Source organism: Acomys minous (assembly GCF_964271855.1).
Source record: "Acomys minous genome assembly, chromosome: 5".
Lineage (NCBI taxonomy): Eukaryota > Metazoa > Chordata > Mammalia > Rodentia > Muridae > Acomys > Acomys minous.
This window is the reverse complement of record NC_140494.1, coordinates 88,905,772-88,927,124: the sequence shown is the minus strand read 5'-3', so window position 1 is coordinate 88,927,124 and position 21,353 is coordinate 88,905,772. Positions and strand designations below refer to the sequence as shown.

The following is a 21,353-nucleotide window of genomic DNA, read 5'->3' as shown; positions in this document are numbered from 1 at the left end:
AACAGTGGCTCACATCACATCTACTACCAGGAGGCAGAGAGAGACGAGCATCACCGCCCCGCATCCCTAACTCAGGGGACAGTCCTGCTCACAGTTCAGGTGCATCTTCCTACTTCAGTTAATGTGGCGGAGAAAACCCTCCAAAGGTCTAAAGGCCCATCACCTCCCTCATGATGCTGCGGCCTGTCAGGCTGATAGTTAGCCGTACCCATTCTAACCTCCGCCAACTACTCGTTCTTGGTAAATGAGGAGTGTAGCTTGTTCACATTCCTGCCTGATACATCTTACTCCATCTATTATACTGTGCCTTTTTTTTTCCCTCTCAACTTCCTGTTCTGTGGTCCCTTTTCCTCCTCCTGCTCTCAGCATGACTTTGAACTTTGATCCTTCTGCCTCCACTTGCCAAGTGCTAGGATTATAGGTTAGTATCACCGCACCCAGTGTATGTTCCGTTGCGGCCCCAACCCAAGGCTTTGCTCATGATGCCCAAACACTCAACCGGCTAAGCCATTTACCTGATTTTTTAAAAAATTAAATTATAAAAGGTTTTAATTAAAAAACACTTATTTATATTTGTGTGTCTGCGTGTCAGAGTGCGTGTTCTGCCATATGCATGTGGAGGTCAGAGAATGACTTGAGGGCCTGACTGCTCTTCTTCTGCCACGTAGGTCTCAGGAATTGAATTGCAGTGATCAGGCTTGTCAGAAAGTGCTGTCACTCACCCAGCCATCTCTAGGCACTGGTGTTCTGTTTACTGATTAGTTTTTTACCATCTCACTTCCTAGGATCAGCTGCTGTCTCAGCAGAAAGTAGTACTGAGTGCCAGCCTCCCTTCCCTGTTAGGACCCCAACTCCTTAAATTCGGTCTCAACCTAGGCTCTCCAATTAGTCTTTAGGAAAATATTTTGTCTAACTGTGTAGCTTTGTTAGAAATGTCAGTGGGAGTAAACAGAGCCCCTTGTGTACAGAAGTACAGTCCATTTCTGTCTGATCTGATATGGGCACCACTTTTCACTCTCAAACCTCCTGGCTTGTCTATAGCATACGGTCACCTGCCAATGAGCTACATTGCTCACTGGAGTGGGATGACATACTGAATTGTCATCACTTCTATGGGAATCAGAGGACAGTAGCGCAGAGTGATGAGTGACAGTCTGGATCCTCTGACTTGAGTGACTTTCCTGCCTCCCTTGGTTTTTGAGATGGTCTTAAGAAAAACTGTTTTCTGGTAACAACAAGGGATTTAAGGATGAGTATGAGAGTTTTCTCACCCTCAAGATATTTAGGGTCAAAAGACGCCACAGGGCATACCTCTGATTTGTCTTAGAGCCTACAGCCAGCATCTCAGTGTTTTGCTCCCCAATCACATAAGTCCCTTAGTCTCTTCTCTGCCTTTATTAGATTACCTCTACTTTAGTGTGTGCAGTTCAAGTAGGAGCTTTTTTGGGCGTGGTGGTGGTAGGTTTTGAGATGGTTTCTCCGTGTAGCCCTGACTGTCCTGGAACTCACTCTGTAGACCAGGCAGGCCTGGAATTCACAGAGATCCACCTGCCTCTGCCTCCCTGAGTGCTGAGATTACAGGTGTGTGCCACCACTGTAGGAACATTTAAGGTTCATGCCACCCTGTGCCCAGTGCCACCCTGGATGCATTAAGCCACAACTTACCTGCCTTTTCTGCTGACTGAAGAAACAGCAGGGGAAAAATGTGTATCATGTGGCTCATGAAGTGTGATAACTTGGCGCCATCCTGGACAGAGACATTCATTTTGTGTTCTCTGGCTTGGAGACACTGCAGGAGGAAGGTCCTTTTGGGGGGGGGGCACCGCTTTAGGTGACACAACTGCCGATCTGTCTCGTCTGTGAGGTTTGGCATTTGGACTCCTGCTGAGGCGTGTGTGTGGCGGAGGCAGGAATCATACACCGATTTAACTCTTTAACATAAAAGTTGTTGCACGGGGAAGTCAAGCCTTCCTCTCCACGCCTCAGCTTCACTGTGGTGTTTCCATTACCATAGGTGACCTCCTCCCACCTCTCCCCCTCCCCCAACAGGAAGAAACCGTCTCATGGGACTAGGAACGATCCCTTTATCTCCCTTATTGAATTTCTCCTTAGGCTTTAGTATCAAGGGGGATCACCGAGCTGCTCATGACTGCGGATGACGGTGCGCATCTGAAAAAGGGCCACTTGAAAAACGGTACGGCTTTGACCTCTGTCTGTTTCTTCACTGGCCCCTTCTGAGGCTTCAGCCTTCCACTCCCTGGCAGTGAGGGCAGTGAGGGCTTGTGTTCAAAACTGAGTTAGGAAGGTGGGACCCGACCTTGCCGCACACCAGCTTCTATGACCAGAGTGTGACTGCGGTCTTGCCAGCTTTCAGTGGCCTGGCGCAGGGCCCAGCTTCGGCCCGAGAGGCAAAGTTGTCTCCAGTGCTGACAAGGGACCTGGATTGAAAGGCAGGGAACGGAGGAGTTTCAGACTGGTACTGCCATGGGGCCCACCCCCGGCAGTTCTTTGTACAAATGAGCCAAGAGAATAAAAGGACGGCCGGGAGTGGGGTGACGGGAGGCACACCTCTCACAGGTAGAGCACGTGCTTAGCATGTGCCCTTGGGCTCAGCCTCGGGAGCAGAAAGAAGGAAAAAGGAACGCATAGAAGCCAGTACCAAGAAAAGAGATCCCTAAATTCTGTTCTCCAGGCAAAAATGTCTGCTCTATTCTCTCCCAGTGTGTTTGTCCCTGGTCTTATTGGTGGCCCTTCTCTGTTGTAGCAGGAAGTTTAGAACGTTAATGTTCCGAATTAGAAGTCAAGCATGAATGAGGGCCAGCTTTGACACCCCCTTATTCCCCCAAATGTTTTGGAGTCTCAATTTCTTCATTTGCTTTCCATGTATTAATCTGTGCCATGTGGCATGTTGTAACTGCATTCTTGACTTTTTAGACCATCCCAGTAAGTTCTAAGAGAAGGACCATGTGTGAAATCTCTTTGTATGTGCTCATGTGGCTATAAGTGAAGCCACATGTCTTTTTTCAAATTTATTTTTATTTTTGGTAGTCCTGCATATAGAGGTATTGAAGTGAGACTCTGGGGGGCATAAGTCCAATAGGTGTGAACGGGACTCTTCACCCTGGCTGTGGGAGAGTCTGTTATCCCTGCCTTGTGTGGGCATGGCAGGATCTCATGTGTGTTCTCCCTACTCCCAGTGCTCGCCACCGTCCACATGAAGAATATAAAGAGAGAAACATACGAAGATCTGGAATCCATTCAGGTAATGGCCTTTCAGAAATGATAGACACTTTGATTTCTGCCCTACCCTGGACACCTTGGCTTACTTACCTAGAAAAATCTTAATAATAATTAGTTTAGTTAAAAATTGAATCTGCAGCATCCTTAAATATCTATTACAGGTGGTTTTAGGTTCAAATTGTATAAATCCAGACCGCTTTGTCCATAGGCTGTAGTGTTGGAGAATTGTAATCCTAACTCTTGTCCACTCTGGTTTGTAGGGCATTGCTTTTTGCTGTTAGCTAAAAGGCTGGCACTTGTCATAATGCATCCACTGATGCAGCCCCCACATCATTGAACATTTAAAGTTTTCCCCCTGTGTCAGTTGTTTCTAAACCTCTACTCTGGTCACTCAGGAGAATGAACAGTCTATTTTTATAAATTTCCAATTTTTACTTTTGGGATATCTTGAAAGGGTAATGTTGAAATGGCAGCTGATCCCCACCCCCAGCCAAAACTTGGACAAGATGACCAATAAAAAACACGAAGAGACCATGTGCCTGGGCAGGTCACATGAGAATGGGAGAGGAGAGCTCAGAGCTCTGGCAGCAGCAAGGCGCTTTCAGTTAAAGGGCATGTGGGCAGGCTGGACATCATTGTTCCTTTGTGGGCAGTTCAGGGCTTCAGAATTGCAGGAGAGCCGGGCGTGGTGGCGCACGCCTTTAATCCCAGCACTCAGGAGGCAGAGGCTGGCAGATCGCTGTGAGTTCGAGGCCCAGCCTGGTCTACAAAGTGAGTCCAGGACAGCCAAGGCTACACAGAGAAACCCTGTCTCGAAAAACAAAAACAAAAACAGCACACCCCCCATCCCCCGCCCCAGAATTGCAGGAGAGCATCCTAAATTGGCACTCGAATTGCTTTGTTTTGTTTTCCTTCAGGGTAAAAGCCCTATACTGATGATGGTGTATACAGCAAACTCTTTTGACACGTGGGGAGCTCTCCGCAACATTGGAAATCCACACAGTGAGCTCTCCTTACTGACTTTTTCAGGGAAACATGTGACAGCAGTGGCACTGGGCTGTCTTCTTTGCTCGTTAGGGAGGTTTAGAGACAAGGCTCCCATATGTTGTATCATATAAGCATCAGTGTAGCTAAGTAGACGCCTCCTAAACATCTGCTCTGATGGAGGGGCCATCGAACGTGACCACCTCCGCGGAGTCATTGCAATGGGAACATGAGTTTCTGTACGCTTCGCGCAGGCTGTAAAAGCGACAAGAACGAATTGTTCTGCAAGGCAGGATAATACAAAGATGGGGTGCTGGGTATGGAAGTAGGAAGCTATATGGCTGCAGCCCATCTGATTTTTAATTCTTTTCTTCTCCCTGGAGAATTAATGATGGCCGTTTAAATGGAGTTAAAGGTAGATGTGCCTGTTGCCTCCACTTCAGATAAGTCACTGTGAGACGTTGGTATGCGCTTTAGAGACTGTAAACTGGACACATGCCCGCCCCTAAAAAGTCATGAGCAATGTCTGATACACAGTCTGTGTGCTAGAAAGAAAGATGCGCCCACATATGAAACCTAGAGAAAGAAGTAGCAAGTGACTTTGGAGTGTGGAAACAAACACTGCCAACTACCTCACTCAGCCCTGGTTCATCTAACGTGGCTTTCTGGGCACGAGCTCTAGGCAGCCCTTGAAGGTTTGAGGTCTAGGTAGTTTGCACATCCGTGATGAATTGTGACTCTTCAAACCCTACTTCTGTGGCTGCTTTCTCCCTTCCTTCTCCTCTGCAGTGCTGACAAAGGATGTTCATGAGATGTTCAACTTAGGGTTCTCACTCAACTTCTACATGTTCCAAGGTGGCACCAACTTTGGCTTCATTGGTGGAGCTCAGTCTTCAAACGGTTACCAACCTGTAGTAACGAGCTATGGCAAGTACTTGGCCCAAGAGTTATCACCAACCTAGACTGCTCTGTGGGGTCTGGATCACATTACGTTAGGGAAAATCTCTGGAAATGTGCAGAAGTTTAGACTTTAATGTGTGTTGAAGGATTTGGTATTTGTTCTTGACCACACTAGATATTGAGGTCTTGGCAAACAGACAGGTGAGCAAGCGTAAACCGTAGTCTTGCTTATCCGTTGACTAGAACCTGCCTTTCAAAAGTTGTACGCAGAGTCCTTTGCTTTGAAACCTCCTAAGAGTACCTCACAAATGTCCCATCCTTAGCCTCCAAATCTCCCAAGAGACCATGTGGGAAATTAAGGATGAAATAAAGCCAAGGAATTCATTTAGAGCTATGAGGTCTCATTTTCCTCCATGTCCTTACCGTACTTGAATCTTTTTAAGGTCATTGTTCTGAGAGGGGTGCCCTGGGGTCTCATGGTTTTAATAACTAATGATTTTGGGCCTCTTTGCACTTGCTGATTTGTCATTAGTTTAACTTTTTTTTGGGGTGAAGTATCTATTCATATCTTTGTTCCATTTTTTAAAACAGTAGGTTACATCTTTGGTGTTTTTGTTTGTTTGTTTGTTTTAATTCTGAAAATGTTAAAAAACCTGAGTTCTGGATAGAAGGACTTTGCCAAGTATGTGCTTTACAAATGTTTTCTCACAGTACATAGCTTGTCTTTTTTTTTTTATTACCTTCACAGTGTGTTTTGCTAGTCAGAAATTTAAAATTTTAATAAAATATTAACTTCTTAAAAATAAAAGGAATTGGATAGGAAGGACAAACCACTGCATTGAAGGGGCATGGGCTGTCACCAGGACTTACTATAGACCCAGGGGTTGGTACAAGTTGCCTCCTATTAATACTCCCCACCCCCATCAAAACTCAGCAGATGGCAGATGTCTCTAGGTTTGGATGAACAGATACATGGAATTCTCTTATCACAGACCCAAAGCTCCCCCCTGAGGTTGCTGTACGGTTGCTTTTTCTGCTCAGAGCTAAGGTTTTGTTTTGTTTTGTTTTTTCCTCTTTGGAGAAAGAAGCTAATCCTAAGGTTTTCTTAGGAGGAAGTGACACATTTCTCCATGTTCTTTAGACTACAGTGCACTACTGACAGAGAGTGGAGAATACACGTCGGAGTACCTGGAATTTCAACGTTTTTTTCTCTCTGTTACAGGTACCCAGCAGCAACTTCACTCTGAATGGTGGCTTAGATCTCCAGTGAGATCCACTCTGGGAGGAGGGAAGGGAGGGAGTAGACACCTTTTAGGGAGAAACCCAGTTTGCTTTAGTTTATTATTGGCACTATAAATGCATGCAATACAGGGTCTGCTCTCATGTACTCAGCCTGGGACCATGTTGCTTGGCCTTGGCTGTGCCTACAATCCTTTAAGAACTTCTAACAGCTAGAGGTCACAGCTCCCCTTCCTCTGAGCTATTCAGTAAGCATGACTTGGATGAGGTGAAGAAGAAAGGGTAGACTTTGAAAGCGTGTGTGTTTGTAGGGCTTTAGGAGATTCTACTGAGCAGCTAGGTTGAGATCTCTAGGTATAAGCTGGGGTCAACATGTTCCTTTTTTTTTTTTCTAGGACAGTAAGGGTCTTTTCTTAGATGTTTAATGATATGTAGAGGACTTTTACTCGATTAGCACCTGCCTTGACTTTTCTTGGAACCAGGCCACATGATTGGGTCTTTCATTTGTGGAGGCTGTGGGACAGCAGGGTACCTGATGGTTTTGAATGGGCTTATGATAGGCCCTAGGATGGACAGCTATGTGCTTTTTATTGCAGATGTTTTCTTGTTCATTAAACCAAAATCTATACAGATGACCGCTTATAAGCCATTGAAATTGTTATATTTCATGACCTTGTGGGAAGTCCTGCCCCATTTGGTCCAGGTGAGTGTTTCTTGGGTACCACACATGGTATCATGTTAGAAAAAAAGAGACGGGAGATAAAGACATAGCTCAAAGACCAAGGAGTAGATGATTAGGGAAGGAAAGTGATCCTGGGGAGTGTTAGTTCTTTTCAAGTTTTACATCTCAGGAAACCTATTATAAGAACTCAGATTAGGCATTTAAATGGGAAGAAATGGTCTAACCTTGTCTAACACTAAAATGATCTCTTCCATGATCTAGCTTCCATGATCCTTCCTTCCTTCCTTCCTTCCTTTCTCCCTCCCTCCTTCCTTCCTTCCTTCCTTCCTTCTTTCCTTCTTTATTTTCTTCTCCTTCTCCTCCTCCTCCTTCTTTGATTCTTTTAATTTGTATGAGTGTTTTGTCTGCATGTATGCAAGTGAGCCACATGCACATCTGCTGAGGACAGAAGAGGGTCTTGGATCTCCTGGAACTGGAGTTGGAGACCATTGTCAGTGATTATATGGATGCTAGGAACTGAATCTGCATCCTTTGAAAGAAGAGACGCTGCTTTTACCCACTGCGCCATCTCTCCAACCATATGCCCGCTTTCTTAAGGTGTTAGAAGGGAAGTACATCGACTAGACCTAGGCAATGATTTCTAATCTTTTGTTTTTGAGATCAATTCTGCCTGTGTAGGTCAGGCTGGCTCAAATTCCTGATTTTCCGTTGGCCTCCATTGCCTGGGGGATTACATATATGCACCGCGGTAACCGATCTTTGCTGCTTTTTGGGTTCTTTCTTCCACCCTTTCAACCCTCGAATACTAGATAAGAAGAAAAATAGGATAGAGAGGAAAGGAAAGAGATCTCCATATGAAGTAAAGGGTTGGAAGTGGGGCAGCATTATTGTCAGACTACTTCCTGCTAATTAAGGGCATTGAGCTCCTTGTGGTAAGTTTGACCTTTGCCATCAGGATATTAATTTCTTCTTCTTCCTGTTTCTGCTTTGCACATCACTACTTACAAAACCATGACAAGCAACAAACAACAATCCACACTGCCTTTTGGGGCCTTAGCATTATATACCCTCTAAAAAGTCCCCAGAATTCCAAACATTACACAGTCCTAGAAACTATTCTGTGGTTGATAAAAACCACACCTTTGCTAGAGCACAAGGCAAATCATAGTCAATTTCTGTGATGCAGCCCTATATACCCATACCTGGGATTAAAAGGAAAACATATTTTTATAGTATATCTGTGTTTTTAAAAGAAACCAAAATTCCAGCACTCTCACTGCACACCGCCATGTAGTGTTTTTCTTTTGTGCATCCCTGCCTGTGAGTTTACTTCATAGGCAGTACTGCTGTGCTTTTGTGTACCGTGTCCCTGCCACAGTGCAAATTGTTTCTGGTTTCACTGCTGTCCAGTGGGTGTAGGTGCTGCTAGTGTACATGCTCATTTTCAACTTTCCTGTCAGGTGCCTACCCAGTGGTTTTAACAGCATTGAAGTTAGCCATGCTGAGAATACTTACAGTACAGAAACGGGAAGTCAGTTGCCAAGAATTTTCTAGAAATCTCTTATTTTAGGGAATTGTAGCTATCACTTTTGTTTTATTGAGATTACATTACTGTAGTGATGACTTCTTGTAAAGAGCCCCACATTTTTGAGATAGTTGGTAAACTTTGGTGGTGTCTGAGATCTGCTTTAAAATAGTTCTAAAGGGCAAGAGAGATGGCTCAGTGGTTGAGAGCACTGGTTCTCCTTCTATATGACCCAAATGGACCACAATATCTGTAACTCCAGTTCCAGGGGATCCAGTACCCTCTTTGATATCTCTGGGGACTGCATGCTTACAGTTCTCAGACACACATGCAGGTAAAACACTCATACATGTAAAATAATAAGATAAAAATAATCCTGTAGAGGGTGGAGAGGGAAGGCTGAGGTGCAGGTGGAACAAGATAAGCCAACACTTCATTAAACGCCTTGGAAATATTTTAATTCTATAATTATATTTGTATTTATTAAATTTGAGTTCTTCTACAGAAGCCCTTCCTTCATCACCTTTTTACCTTTAAGTACAGTTTGTACAGAAAAGGGATGAATTAAAATATTTCCTTTAACCAGAAAAATGAATTTATGTGTCTTCCAAAGGTACAGCTGGTTGTTTTACCACTGTGGTTCTTTGCATGGTTATAAACATGTAAGATTTAACTTGTTTGTATGCCACCATAATCTCTTTGATGTTTACATTGACCCATTGTAGTCCATCAGGTCCCTTTGTGGTTGGCTTCTGTGTCTTCTTAAGAGGAGACCCATAGCTATTAGCATCTTTGCTGTTCCCTGAATAATCTAGGCTCTGTGGTTCTTCAGACATGGAATCATATGTTTCCCCAGGGGGATCTGAAGGGCTTTTGTTGTTACATATGGAGTGCATACAAGTGTGTGCATGTGTGGTTGTATGTGTTTGGGCACACATGTGTGGGTACAGATGAGTGTTCTTGCACATATGCATGAATGCATGTGAAGGCTCAAAGCTGATGTCATGTGATTTTCTTGATCATTCTTCACTTTTTAAAAAAATTGAGGCAGATTCTCTTTGCTGAACTTGGAACTCACCAAATCTGGCTAGTCTCTATAGTTATTTGCTTGCCTCAGGAATCCCCTGTTTCTGCCTACCAACTGCTAGGATTGCAGGCATATGCCACAATGCTTGTGGCTCTTCTTATTTTCAGTTTTTCATTTAAATTATAAGAGTAACTCACTAGCTGAATGTGCAGTGAAGTGTGAGATTGGTTGGGAAACAAAAATAATAATTTCTATGTTATGCTTAAGCATGGTTTTCATTGGGTACTCCTCTTCAGCATTCCTGATTGCCAGGCTGTGGGGATCATCACCCTGGAGAAGGAGGCTGTAGGTGGCAACTTCTGAGATTCTTTTCTATATCCTGACCCGTTGTCATGCTTGTCACTCCTGTTTCTGCCATAGCCAACCAAGTCTGTCAAGCCACTCTCCATGGAGCAGCTGCCTGTGAACTATGGGAACGGCCAGTCCTTTGGGTACACACTTTATGAGACCCCCGTCTTCAATGAAGGCTTCCTCAGATCAAGGGGTCATATTCAAGACAGGGGGCAGGTAGGGAACAGTATGTAGTTTCCGGTGGCACTTATATGTTAATATCACCCTGTGATACTAGGATAAATGTCTAAGTGGTGGTCAAATCATTTGAATGTCAGAAAATACTCACTTTTAGTGAAGTACTTTATGCATAGACATGCCTAGGCATATACTCCTGAGATGACAGAGGCAGTTTTCTATCTGAATAGTCACCCAAAGCTCTCTATAATGTTGGAGCATCTTCTTCAGCCTTCTGGCCCAATATATCTGACAGACATATTTGTGAGGCAGGAACTACTGAGGACTTACTTACCTTGTCTTGGCAGAGTTTGGTTGTCATCTCTGCTGCATCCAAATTTGCCTCTCTTTAGGCAGAGTTCTGTCTGTGGCAGAAATAATGACATTTTGCCCACTGGCTTGTTTGCCACATTTGAAGCCATCTCCATAAGGAAATTCTTTGATGCTCATCATCCTCTTTGAGGTAGGCTGGGTGTTGCCAGGAGTTAACCTGTCTCATTGTCAGTGAATCTTTAAAATAATAAAAACATTTTAAAATGCCATATTCTGCACGTTTCTGAGGTTTTTGAAGACCTTATCGAACTATTTTACCTTATCTTTCTATAGAATCATATCTATCTGCCACGCCTAAGATGTACATTCTTGTGATAAGAGTAGACTAGTGATTGACATGACCATGATTTGATCAGCTAACAATTAACTTGTATAACTTATTTATCTTGGCACTTAAGTCTTAAAGCACCTAGGTGAGATAAGTGTCTGAATAGGGAATCCTCAGGAAAAGTAAAGTCCCTTCAGAGCTTGTGCAGCTGGGAGGTCACAGTGCAGATGCCGAGGGTTGCACCCCACTTCCCAAGTTCAGAGCTGGTCAAAGTATTCTGAAAGTTTCTTGCTCTGCATTTTTTTGTTTTTATATCACCATTTCCAAAGGCTCCAGATTGGGTGCTCCTAGTCTAAAGTCTGTAATGCTCAGGGAAAAACATGATGCTCAAAAAAAAAAAAAATTCAGATGGAACTGGAGAGATAATTCAGAGGGTAAAGTGTTTGCTGTACGTATTTGAGGACCTAACTCAGATTCCCAGCACCTTTATAAAAAGTCAAGGATGGCCCCACATCCCTGTCCTACCAGCTTAGGGAGGACAGATAGGAAGATCCTAGGAGCTCAATGGCCAGCCAGCCAACCTAGATGAAACAGCTGGCTCCAGGCTCAATGAAGAGACCTGGCCTTGGAAAGTAAGCCAGGGCTACACAGAGACACGCTGACTTGAAAAACAAAACAAAAACAAAAACAAAAAATAAACAAACAAATAACCGTGGGCTAGATTAATGAATCTAGGAAGCAAATTGTTCTTAAGTGGTCTTGCCTTACTAGTGTGACTCCTCTGAGTGGTTTAATCTAGTGTTTAATCAACATAGTAGCTCTATTAGTTTGTTTTTTCTGTTACCATCATAAACACTATGACCCAAAAGAGCTTTGGGAAGGAAAGGGTTCATTTGGTTTACAGGTTATAGTCCAAAATTGTGGGAAGCCGTGGCAAGATCTCAAGGCAAGAACTGGCTTGCTGCCTGTAGCTTACTCGGCCTGTTTTTTTTGTTTTTTTAATACTACCCAGGACCTTGCCACCTGCCAAAAGGTGGCAGTACCCTCAGGGCCTTAGCCCTCCCACACCAATTATTAAATAGTGAGATTCCCCACAGGCTTGCTTCCAGGCCAATCTATCTGAGATACTTTCTTAATTTATGTTCTCTCTTCTCAGGTGACTCTAGTTTGTCAAGTACACACACACACATACACACACACACACACACACACACACACACACAGCACACAAACACACACAAACACACAAACACAAATGCACACACAGAGACACAAACACAAATGCGCACGCGCGCACACACGCACACATACACACACACACATACACACACACACACACACACACACACACACACACACACACACACACACACACAAATACCAGCAGAGTGGGTAATGGAAAAACAATGGGTTTACATGCTAACATTTCTAAACTTAGTCAGAATATGGCAGCAGGCTCTCCAGACACAAATTGGGAGTACCTAGCAGAACTGAACCCCTTGGAGAGTTGAAACCCCGGGGATAAGGCAGACAGACACAAAACAGTTGCTGCCCCTCAGTCTCCCTTTTGCTATCATTTCCTTGATGTTTATCCATTTTTACCTCCTCTCGCCTCTAGTTTCCTGCAGGTCTTTTAAACATCCTTCCTGCCTTGCACTACAGTTGATGAGGGTCCACTTTTCTCTGAGGGCTCGACCCCAGGTTGCCCTTCACGAATCTTCTCATTGTATGGCTTTCGCTGTTACCTGGTCTTTGTAGGCCTGGGAGCCTATACGGTTCTGGGAGACATGGAGTTCATTATGCCTCTGGACTTGCACTGTGTCTTGTATTTTTCAATACTGCTTTCCTTTTCTTTATGAGGACTTAACAGTGCTCTCTTCTCTCTCTCTCTCTCTCTCTCTCTCTCTCTCTCTCTCTCTCTCTCTCTTTTTGGCAGGTGTTTTTGGATGAAAAGTATATAGGAGTTCTGGATCATTTCAATGATGAGCTGTTTATCTTGAGAAATGTATATAACATTTAATGGACAAGGCATTCTAGTTCTAACTAGACTTGGGCCCAAGAGTTTGCAAGGCCTTATTATAGATTGTTTCCACTCCACTGCCCTTGGTTTGCTCCATGCAGAGGAGCCCAGAAACCACAGGGAAGCTTATGCACATCTTAGAGGTACTGGTGACTCTTCTTTGAGTGAGTACCCATCCCCGTGCCCCATCACCTCGAATATTCCCCGTTCAAAGCACTCTGCCTCGGTCACTAGCCCCTTGTTTAAATGTGCCGGTGACTCTTCCTGGGAAAGAAGAGAAAAAGCAAGAGTTCAAGGGCTTGCCAGTCCCGTAGCTGGAGACCTATATAGTTCTGAGCTTGTGGTCTGTCAGCCCCCTGCTCATGTCCTGTCCCAAGGTCTAAGTCGGGGTTGGGGGTGGGGTGGAAAGTTGTGCCAAGTGCTGTATCCTCTGCTCTGTCTTGAATAGCGCTCCAAGAATAGTGAGATTCTGAGGATCCTGGTGGAGAACCAAGGGAGACTCTCTTCTGGCCAGAATATCAACAAGGAGAAAAAAGGTGGGCTCCAGAGGAAGGTGCCTGAGATGACGTGGCATCAAACTGCTATTGCTCTTCCCCGGGCCAATGGCAGCTGAGAGCAGGACGTGTTTGGAAAAGGGCACACTTGTTGTGTGACACCTCGGCACAGAATCTGTAATACTTCTGTGTTCTGTAGTGGCCAAGCAAAAGCCACCAAACTGTCACCCGCTTCCACAAGGGCTGTGAAAGTGGTGCCCGCAGGAGAAATCTAGGCTTCCTCTCTTGAGGTATCGCTTCTTCATTTCCAGGAACCCAGGGGCTAGATGTGTCCTTCTGCCTGGGCCCAGTACTCCTGAGCAGGGCTGCTCTACCCTAAATGCTTGGGCAAACCTGAGTAGTCAGCCTAGCCAGAAGCCCTGTGTTGGCCAGATCCGCAGCAGTTGCCATGACTCTGTGCTGTTAATGTGAGGCACGTTCTTGTCATGTACACTTAAGAGGATAACATCTGTGTAGGACGTGGGCTTAGGTAGCTTAATGGTAGAGTACTTGCCTAGCATGCCTAAAGCCTATTGAGTATGAGTGGTTCAATCCTCAGGACCATCAGGGGGAAAGGGGGGAAATCCATGGAGGTTTATAGGAACCTTCTATCCAGATGAGGCCAAGAAAGCACGTTCCTCCAGGGAGAGCCCTGACTGCAGCCTGTGTATACCTCTGCTCTTCTCGCCTCCTTCACACTGCCTTTCATTCTTGTCCCACAGGTTTAACTGGAGACATCTATCTAGAAGAGTCTCCACTAAGAAAATTTACAATCTACAGCCTGGATATGGGAAATATGCTCATACAAAAGTAGGTGCCTTACCTTCAGGTGACCAAAGGTGGTTAGCGGGGAGCCGGAGCTCAGTGGTAGAGCATTTTGCCCAGCATGTGTGAGGCCCTGAGATCAGTCACTGTACTGGAGATAAACAAAATAGATAAGATAAAAGGTACCAAAATGTGGTGAACATGCAGAGCTGGAAGGATGCTCAGAGGTCTCCGGATGAAGCCTTTGAGTTCCAGATAGACAATAACACGCCCCAGAATACCCAACGAAATGATGCCAACCTCATAGCTGTCTAGGAGCGGAGTGGTGATTGTTCCTCACCTCATGGTAAATACCTACTGTCTCACACATGCTGAGGGCATAGCTAGCACCAGAGCAGGGGTGGAGTGCCAGGGGTCACAGAGGAGGCCAAGCTCAAAGGTCACAGGTAGCACGTTAGAAGAAAATCATAAGTCCTTGCTGGCTTTTGATTCCCTCTTAGGAACCTTCCAAAGTCCTGGAAAGTAGTGACAAGCTATGTTTTTGGCCCTACATTTTTCTTGAGTTATTTGAAAGCTGGAGACCCACCCCAGGGCACCTTCATAAAAGTAAAGGTTAGTGCCATTTCTTCTCTGCTCATGTACCCCAGCCCCCATGCCACCCCACCCCACCCCAAAGAAGCTTAAGAAACACTCCCCAGGCTCCTGGAAGTCACAGCCACTTCATAGCCACCCTGAAGGCTGCTCTATTTAGAGATCATTAGGACAGGAAGAGGAAAGTGAATGGATGCGCTAGTGGCCTGAGTGGCGTGTGCCACTGAGACTGGCTGGTGCATGCACTGTAGCAAGGATTTAGTGAGTGTGATCCATTAGTCCTTGTACATAGCCCTAGATGCTGAGACCTGTACCATTGCCATGAGTTCACCATCCAAGGCTCATCATCCAGGGCACGTTGGCTGCCAGTCCTGCCATTCTACCATGCTATGCTTATAAGGCCTGATGCGTTTTTGATGATTTTTGGGTTGTAAGTGGGCATCCTCTTTTCTGGCTTGGGGCAGACCTGGGGAAATGAGATGGAAATTGGATTCTCCCTTGAGGCGTGATGATGAGCCAGTTCCAAGGCAAGGTAGTGGCACAGACTCAAGAGCGCCCTCCTGCCCTCGGCTCTAGTTGTCAATCCACCCTGTCTTAGTTTTAGCATAGGAGTCTATTTGTTTTCTATCTTTATAGAAGCTAATTCCTGAAACCTCACAATATTTTTCAGGGTTGGCAAAAAGGTGTCATATTCATCAATGGACAAGTCCTGGGAAGATACTGGAATATTGGCCCCCAGGAAACTCTCTATGTCCCTGGCTCCTGGCTTCATCCTGGAGTTAATGAGGTGTGATCCCTTGCTAGTGTCCCCTGCTTCTTAGTTCCCTTACTTTGAACTCTGGCCTGCTTTAGAGGGTGAAACTGAATCTTCTGTCCGATTTACTTTTTTTCTTTGTACAGGTCATGATGTTTGAGGAATTGAGAGGCAGCCTACAGATCCACTTCACAGAAGATGCTCAACTAGGTATGGCATTCCCAAGGGCCATTTCAGCATCTGGGACCATTCTTTAGCCCTTGTACAATTGATGAGCTTTCTACTATGCTTACACAGCTCCATCCATCCTTCCTGCATCTTCCCCTCCACTTATTTACTTAATCACTTTACAGCCTGATCCCAGCCCCCTCCCTCCCCTCCTCCCAGTCTCACCCTCATGCCTCCCTTCCCCCAATCTCTCCATCTCCTTCTTCTCAGAGAAGGGGAGGCCCCCAAGGGGTACCAACTCACCCTGGCATCTCAAATCTCTGCAGGACTAGATGTCTCCTCTCCCACTGAGGCCAGAAAAGGCAGCTAGGACATCCTCCCTCCCATTTCAAGATGACTTAGTTAGCCTCCTCCTCCTTTAACAGCCTCATCCCCACCCCCTTTAGTCTCCCTTTCTGATATCCCCATCATGTTTTCAGGATTCAAGTCTCATTGTGAGTCAATCTCAGCATCCCCCACTTCTAACCTTTTCTATGAGGAATCTTCTCCCTATGGCTCTTTCTCAGGCTACCATGATAGATAACTCCCAGGCACTCTTTCTAGTGTCCTTTAGCTAGTTTTCATTGTAAGGAATGCACAGAACAATTTTATCAGGCCCAAGTTGCAAAGTGTCTATATTTGTTCTTACTAAGCAGCTTAAGCAGCTTCTGTCTGAGTACCCAGCCTTCTTTGAGCATTGTTTTTCTTTTTCTTTCTTTCGATAGTAAGAGACAGTTATTCACTTGTCCTCTGACACCCCTCCCTCCTCCTCGGCTAGCCAATCAAGCCTGAGATCTTGCGTGTGCCATGCAAGTGCCCTAACACTGAGGCACACCACAGTGTTGTCCGCCTTATGGACAATCACTGCCTCACTTCAGTAGAGTCCTTTTTGGACTTAGCAAGCAAGCTTTCATGTCCCCAAAGGTCACAGTTTTACCTTCTTTGGGATGGACATGGAGCACACAGTAGGCTAATCACATTTTCTTTTTCAGGACATTGAATGTTGAGTAGTGTTACATAAGCTAGAAACCAGACAGCTGAAACACATCCACCGTGGTGCTGTGAGGGAGCCATCAGTCCTGACCCACAGGCACGTCTCTGCCTCTACACTAGGCTTGGCTTCCACCAGCCTCCTCCTCACAAAAGAAAACAAGCCCATCTTTTGACTTGTTAGCTCATCCATTTCTGACGTTTACAACAAAACGGGCTTTACCTGTGCACTTCCTCTGTCATGTTTCTTCTATTAAAAGCTCTTTGACCAGCAGATAAAATTCCAGAGGGAAAAAAAAAAAGAAAAACAAAGTGAGAAGATGCTCAGAATAATTGACATTGCAAGTGTAAATCTGAAGTGAAAACAACTATTTCCAAGAAGTCAAATAAAGTGGAAACTGCAGGCAATGACAGGCAGTTGTTTTATATGGCTTCTGGTTTCAGAGTAAAAAACATCAACGATGTTTTCTTTTTCTTTTTTCCAGTGGTCATGTCATTTCATACTAATGTTTTTTCATATGCGGATAAAAACTCTTGCTTCTTGGAGGCTGGGTTCGTCAACTGTGCCTTCCTATTCTGCCTTTGGAGCCTGACTTACAGTCCCTGTTGATTACTGATCCACACTTGGTCCTTCCTGGATAGTTTCAGCTTGTCTGAGCTCTACCAGAGGGCCTAGAGAACTGCCTTACATCCCCGGGGTAAACTGATTTGGTGGCCCATCTCAGGCTGGCAGAGGGAAGACCCATTGTTCTAAGAGCTACTACAAATTCCAGTGTAGTGTGAGCAGACCCCGAGTTAGGTTACAGACTGGGGGAACTTGGGAGAGGGTCCGCACAGAAATGAATTGGCGTGACCCCAAGAAACATGGAGGAGGCTAACAAGAAACACCAGCTAGACCTCAGAGGCTCTGTGGACTTTAGGTGAGTTTAGGCTGGCCACACAGGGAAAGAACCCCATCTTGGGTTAGCCCAGGAGTTAGTGTCTTATGATACTCATGGCACTAATAGCATGCCAGCCAATGCTCTGTGTCTGCATTTCTTTTCTTGTTGCTCTGAAAGATGCAACTTAATGAAGAAAGAGTTTATCGTGGCCTACAGTTCAAGGCACAGTCTATTATGGTGGGGATGTCAAAGTGCCAGGAACTGGAAGCAGCTGCCACAGTGTATCCCTAGTCAGAGAGCAATGGGTGAACTCTAGTGTTCAAATTGTTTTCTCCGTTTGTACACCTCAGGGTCTGCCAGAGAATAGTCTGCTCCACAGTTAAGAATGGTCATCACACATCAGTAACATCATTATCAAGATGATCTTCCTAACACATGCCTAGACACACATTTCCCAAATGACTATGGAGCTCTCAAATTGATAATGAATGCTATCATATCCTATTTCAAACACTGCCATGCTTTACCTAAAAATTATGACAATTTCTCATCCACAGTTCCTTCCTTCCTTCCTTCCTTCATTTCTCCCTCCTTCCCTCCCTTCCTCCTTCTTTCTGTCCTCTCTGTGTGTGTGTGTGTGTGTGTGTGTGCGTGTGCATGTGTGTGTGTGTGTGTGTTTATGCATGCATGTACATGCCACAGCACATATAGTTTCCAGGGATGAAACTAAGGTCTTTAAACTTGGAGGCAAGTGCTTTTACCTGCTGAGACACCTCACCATTCCCCACCCACACTTTTATCCTCTGTCTCTTCCTACCCCTTTATTTATTTTATATCTTAAGTCTGTTTCTTACATTTCTCCTGGGGCTCTTTGTTTTTTGCACAACCTCTTCTTCTCACTTGGGAAGCCTGCATTCCTTTCTGTGCTGAGCATGTGATGTGGCAGAGGGAGCTTACCTAATTCAGCCACAAACTCTGTGAATACCGCTGCTCTTCTTTGATGCCTTGTCCACCTGGATGCGTTCATGGACCAGATAATCTATGCTCAGACCTTTAACTTAGCATATTTCCTGAATTTTAGAGCATGTGTAACAAAAATCAATCACTCTTTTTGGGTCACTCAGTTTGCTCCTGCTCCACGATTTGGCCTGGGCTTATGTACCAATTCTACCACTGTACTATCAGGGTAGCAAACATTGCTTTTTGAAGTGACACTTCTCAAATTCTTGATCTTTGGTTCATTTTGAGGGGAGTTTTCATTCTGTAGCACAGGCTCACTTGCAATTTATTATTTAGCCTAGGTTGGCATCAAATTTGTAGCAGCCCTCTTGACTCAGCTTCTAAAGTGCTAGGGTGAGAGGTCCCATCCACCATTGGCCCACCAGGGTCTCAACTATAGTCTTAAAAATTGGCCAGGTTATTAACCTGTTAAATTCTTTAATCTCTACCACCACTTTAAGGGACCAAACTGTTTTCTGACAAAATGATTACTTTCGTCCAGCTTTGCTCTCATAGGTAACTGTACTCATCTGAGGGAGTAGTTTGTCCTCTGAGGTTTAAGTCCTCCTGGAATCCATGGTAAATGGAGGTTCAGGACAACATCTTGTCTTTGTACCTAAATAATTTATTCTTAGTTAAGAATGAGGAACAAATACCTTGCTTCTCTATACATTGATAATTAATAAAGATAAATCTGATAGTAATCTTATATGTATCATAAAAGAGTTCTGATCCCAGTTATATCCATGACAGAAGGAAACAGATTAAACTAACATGTCTACATAGCTGAACATCAGTAGCCTCTAAATGAATGCTAGCTTGGTTTTAACATTACCCCATTTCTTTCCTTCACTCCCAAATTTTTGACTGAACTCTTATGCTTGTGTATTAGCTAGGCTTGATTATGATAAATATTTTGAAGGGCTGGCTTTTAACTCCAAATTCAAATTCATATTTACATACATTCTCCTGGATATATGCTTTATATTGTGAATGCCAAAAATAGTGATTTTAGCATACAGTAAATTAATTTTTTTTCAAAAATTAAGTAGCCACAGGTTTGCCACTCACTTATTTTCAGGAATTTTTTTTGGGGGCAGATTAAGGTGTACTCTTAAGATTAGGACTCCTTTGGTTAGACTCTCATCTGTGAGGCAGAAGCAAGGGTTAATGCTAGGGAAGTGTTTTGAGTAGGTAAGGCTTACTGCTCAATAGGAACCCTTTCCTAAAGCATCACAAATTGGCCAGTTTCTCTTGTATGTGTTATAAAAACCCAATGTCAACTGGCACAGAGTATTTAAGTGTGCTGCATTAATACCCCTTATGTGCACATCCCGCATGAACTCTCTGAGTTTCTTTCAAGCTAGGAATGAGTATGTTCCTATAACTTAAGCTCCCAATGAGACTACTGTACACCATGACCATATACCCCAGTGGTAGTTAACCTAGTCAACATGATGCAATTTAGAATCACCAAGGGGACACTTCAGTTGGCATACCAATGAGGGCACTTCCAGAAAGCTTTAATGGAGGAAGACTCTCCAAATATGAATGCATTGCTAAATTTCCTTCCCGGGGCAAGCCAAGTCTATCCCTTCTCCTAAGGTCCCAATGATAAACTGAGGTATGCTTCTGTCAAAGTTTACTCTGGGGAACCAATGAGTTTATTTGGCTTCCTCATGGAGGATGAGCCTGCAATCAAGATGCAGAGAACACAGCCATGCGTAGTGGTGCACGCCTTTAATCCCATCAGAGGCAGGCAGATCTCTATGAGTTTGAGGATAGCCTGATCTACACAATGAGTTTCAGGCCAGCCAGGGTTATGGAGAGAGAGCCCATCTCAAAAGCAAGCAAGCAAGCAAACAAACAAAAAAGAAACATATAAAAAACAGACAACAAGAAGAAAGAACCAAAACAGGGAACAAAAGTAACAAGCAAGCAAGCAAACAAAAAGCAACAGAGAGCAATGAATGTAGTTATGATAGCACTCAGTTTTCATTCTGCATTTTGTTAGCCCAGGGTCCCAGGGAATCCCTCCCACAATCAAGATAGCAAGGAACGTAATCAAGATAACTGCCCCCAGGCATGTCCAGTGGCCCACCTCCCAGCTGACTACAGACTCTGTCAGGCTGACATGAACACTGACCATTATGGGACCCCTCTAGGTACTGGGGTCACAGGTTGCATATAGATGGAAAAGAAAATGGAGAGCAAGTTCATCCCTCTTCTTCCTGTCTGCACATATGACCAGCTGCCTCAAGCTCCTGTTGACACAATTAGAGCCACTGTCATGGCCATACCTTCTCTGGAATTATGTACTGTCCCCTCAGACATGAACAGAATCAGCCTTTATCTCCTTAAGTTGTTTTCACAAAGTATTTTGTGACTGCAATGAGAAAAGTAACTGATATGCTCCTGGTACCTCCAATAAAAGTCTAGTCACCTAAACTAATGCAGAGTGAGCCAGAGGGAACATTTGCCCCCTTACTTTGGTGTCCCAGTGGACCTCAGGGTAGATAGATATCTAGTAGGACTACAGCCACCATCATGCCAATTTTTATAGACACAGACACGCAGATAGATAGACAAATTTCATAAAATGACACATAAAACAACATTGACTTTGTTTATCTTTTTTAAAAAATTTTTTTTTGAGACAGAGTCAGGCACAGACAGAGTCTCTGTGTTAGCCTTGACTGTCTTGGACTCGCTTTGTAGACCAGGCTGACCTTGAACTCACAGTGATCTGCCTGCCTCTGCCTCCTGAGTGCTGGGATATGACTGCTCCATGGTATGGTTAAGGGGGAGGCTTTTTTTGTATATATGAGAGAACAGCCAGAGGCATCTG

General features: G+C 44.5%; 2 protein-coding genes across 2 annotated transcripts in view; both read left to right on the top strand.

The window, feature by feature from the left end:
* Positions 1–5,186, top strand: part of LOC311598413 (beta-galactosidase-1-like protein 2) — a gene marked incomplete at its 3' end in the record, with an annotated part of 37,069 nt that extends 31,883 nt beyond the window's left edge. The window contains exons 9-12 of the mRNA XM_084783465.1: positions 2,113–2,194; positions 3,198–3,262; positions 4,158–4,242; positions 5,014–5,186. Of these exons, the coding sequence (XP_084639591.1) occupies positions 2,113–2,194; positions 3,198–3,262; positions 4,158–4,242; positions 5,014–5,186 (405 nt within the window). The remainder of the gene's footprint in view (positions 1–2,112; positions 2,195–3,197; positions 3,263–4,157; positions 4,243–5,013) is intronic.
* Positions 5,187–6,023: 837 nt separating this feature from the next.
* On the top strand, positions 6,024–16,985 carry LOC311598802 (beta-galactosidase-1-like protein 2). The gene is made up of 10 exons (XM_084784200.1): positions 6,024–6,346; positions 6,960–7,066; positions 10,018–10,164; positions 12,702–12,770; positions 13,234–13,321; positions 14,041–14,128; positions 14,584–14,695; positions 15,345–15,461; positions 15,575–15,638; positions 16,628–16,985. Exons 2-10 carry the CDS (start codon positions 6,995–6,997, stop codon positions 16,633–16,635), a joined length of 765 nt encoding a protein of 254 aa, XP_084640326.1. The 5' UTR covers positions 6,024–6,346; positions 6,960–6,994; the 3' UTR covers positions 16,636–16,985.
* Positions 16,986–21,353: the final 4,368 nt, after the last annotated feature.

What these genes read in the sequence shown, in the direction of transcription:
- LOC311598802 (XM_084784200.1), top strand. Translation starts at nt 6,995, where the DNA reads ATGACCGCTTATAAGCCATTGAAATTGTTATATTTCATGACCTTGTGG. An exon ending in ATATTCAAGACAGGGGGCAG is followed by an intron (nt 10,165 to 12,701) that starts GTAGGGAACAGT and finishes TCTTTTTGGCAG; the next exon opens with GTGTTTTTGGATGAAAAGTA. An exon ending in AGCTGTTTATCTTGAGAAAT is followed by an intron (nt 12,771 to 13,233) that starts GTATATAACATT and finishes TGTCTTGAATAG; the next exon opens with CGCTCCAAGAATAGTGAGAT.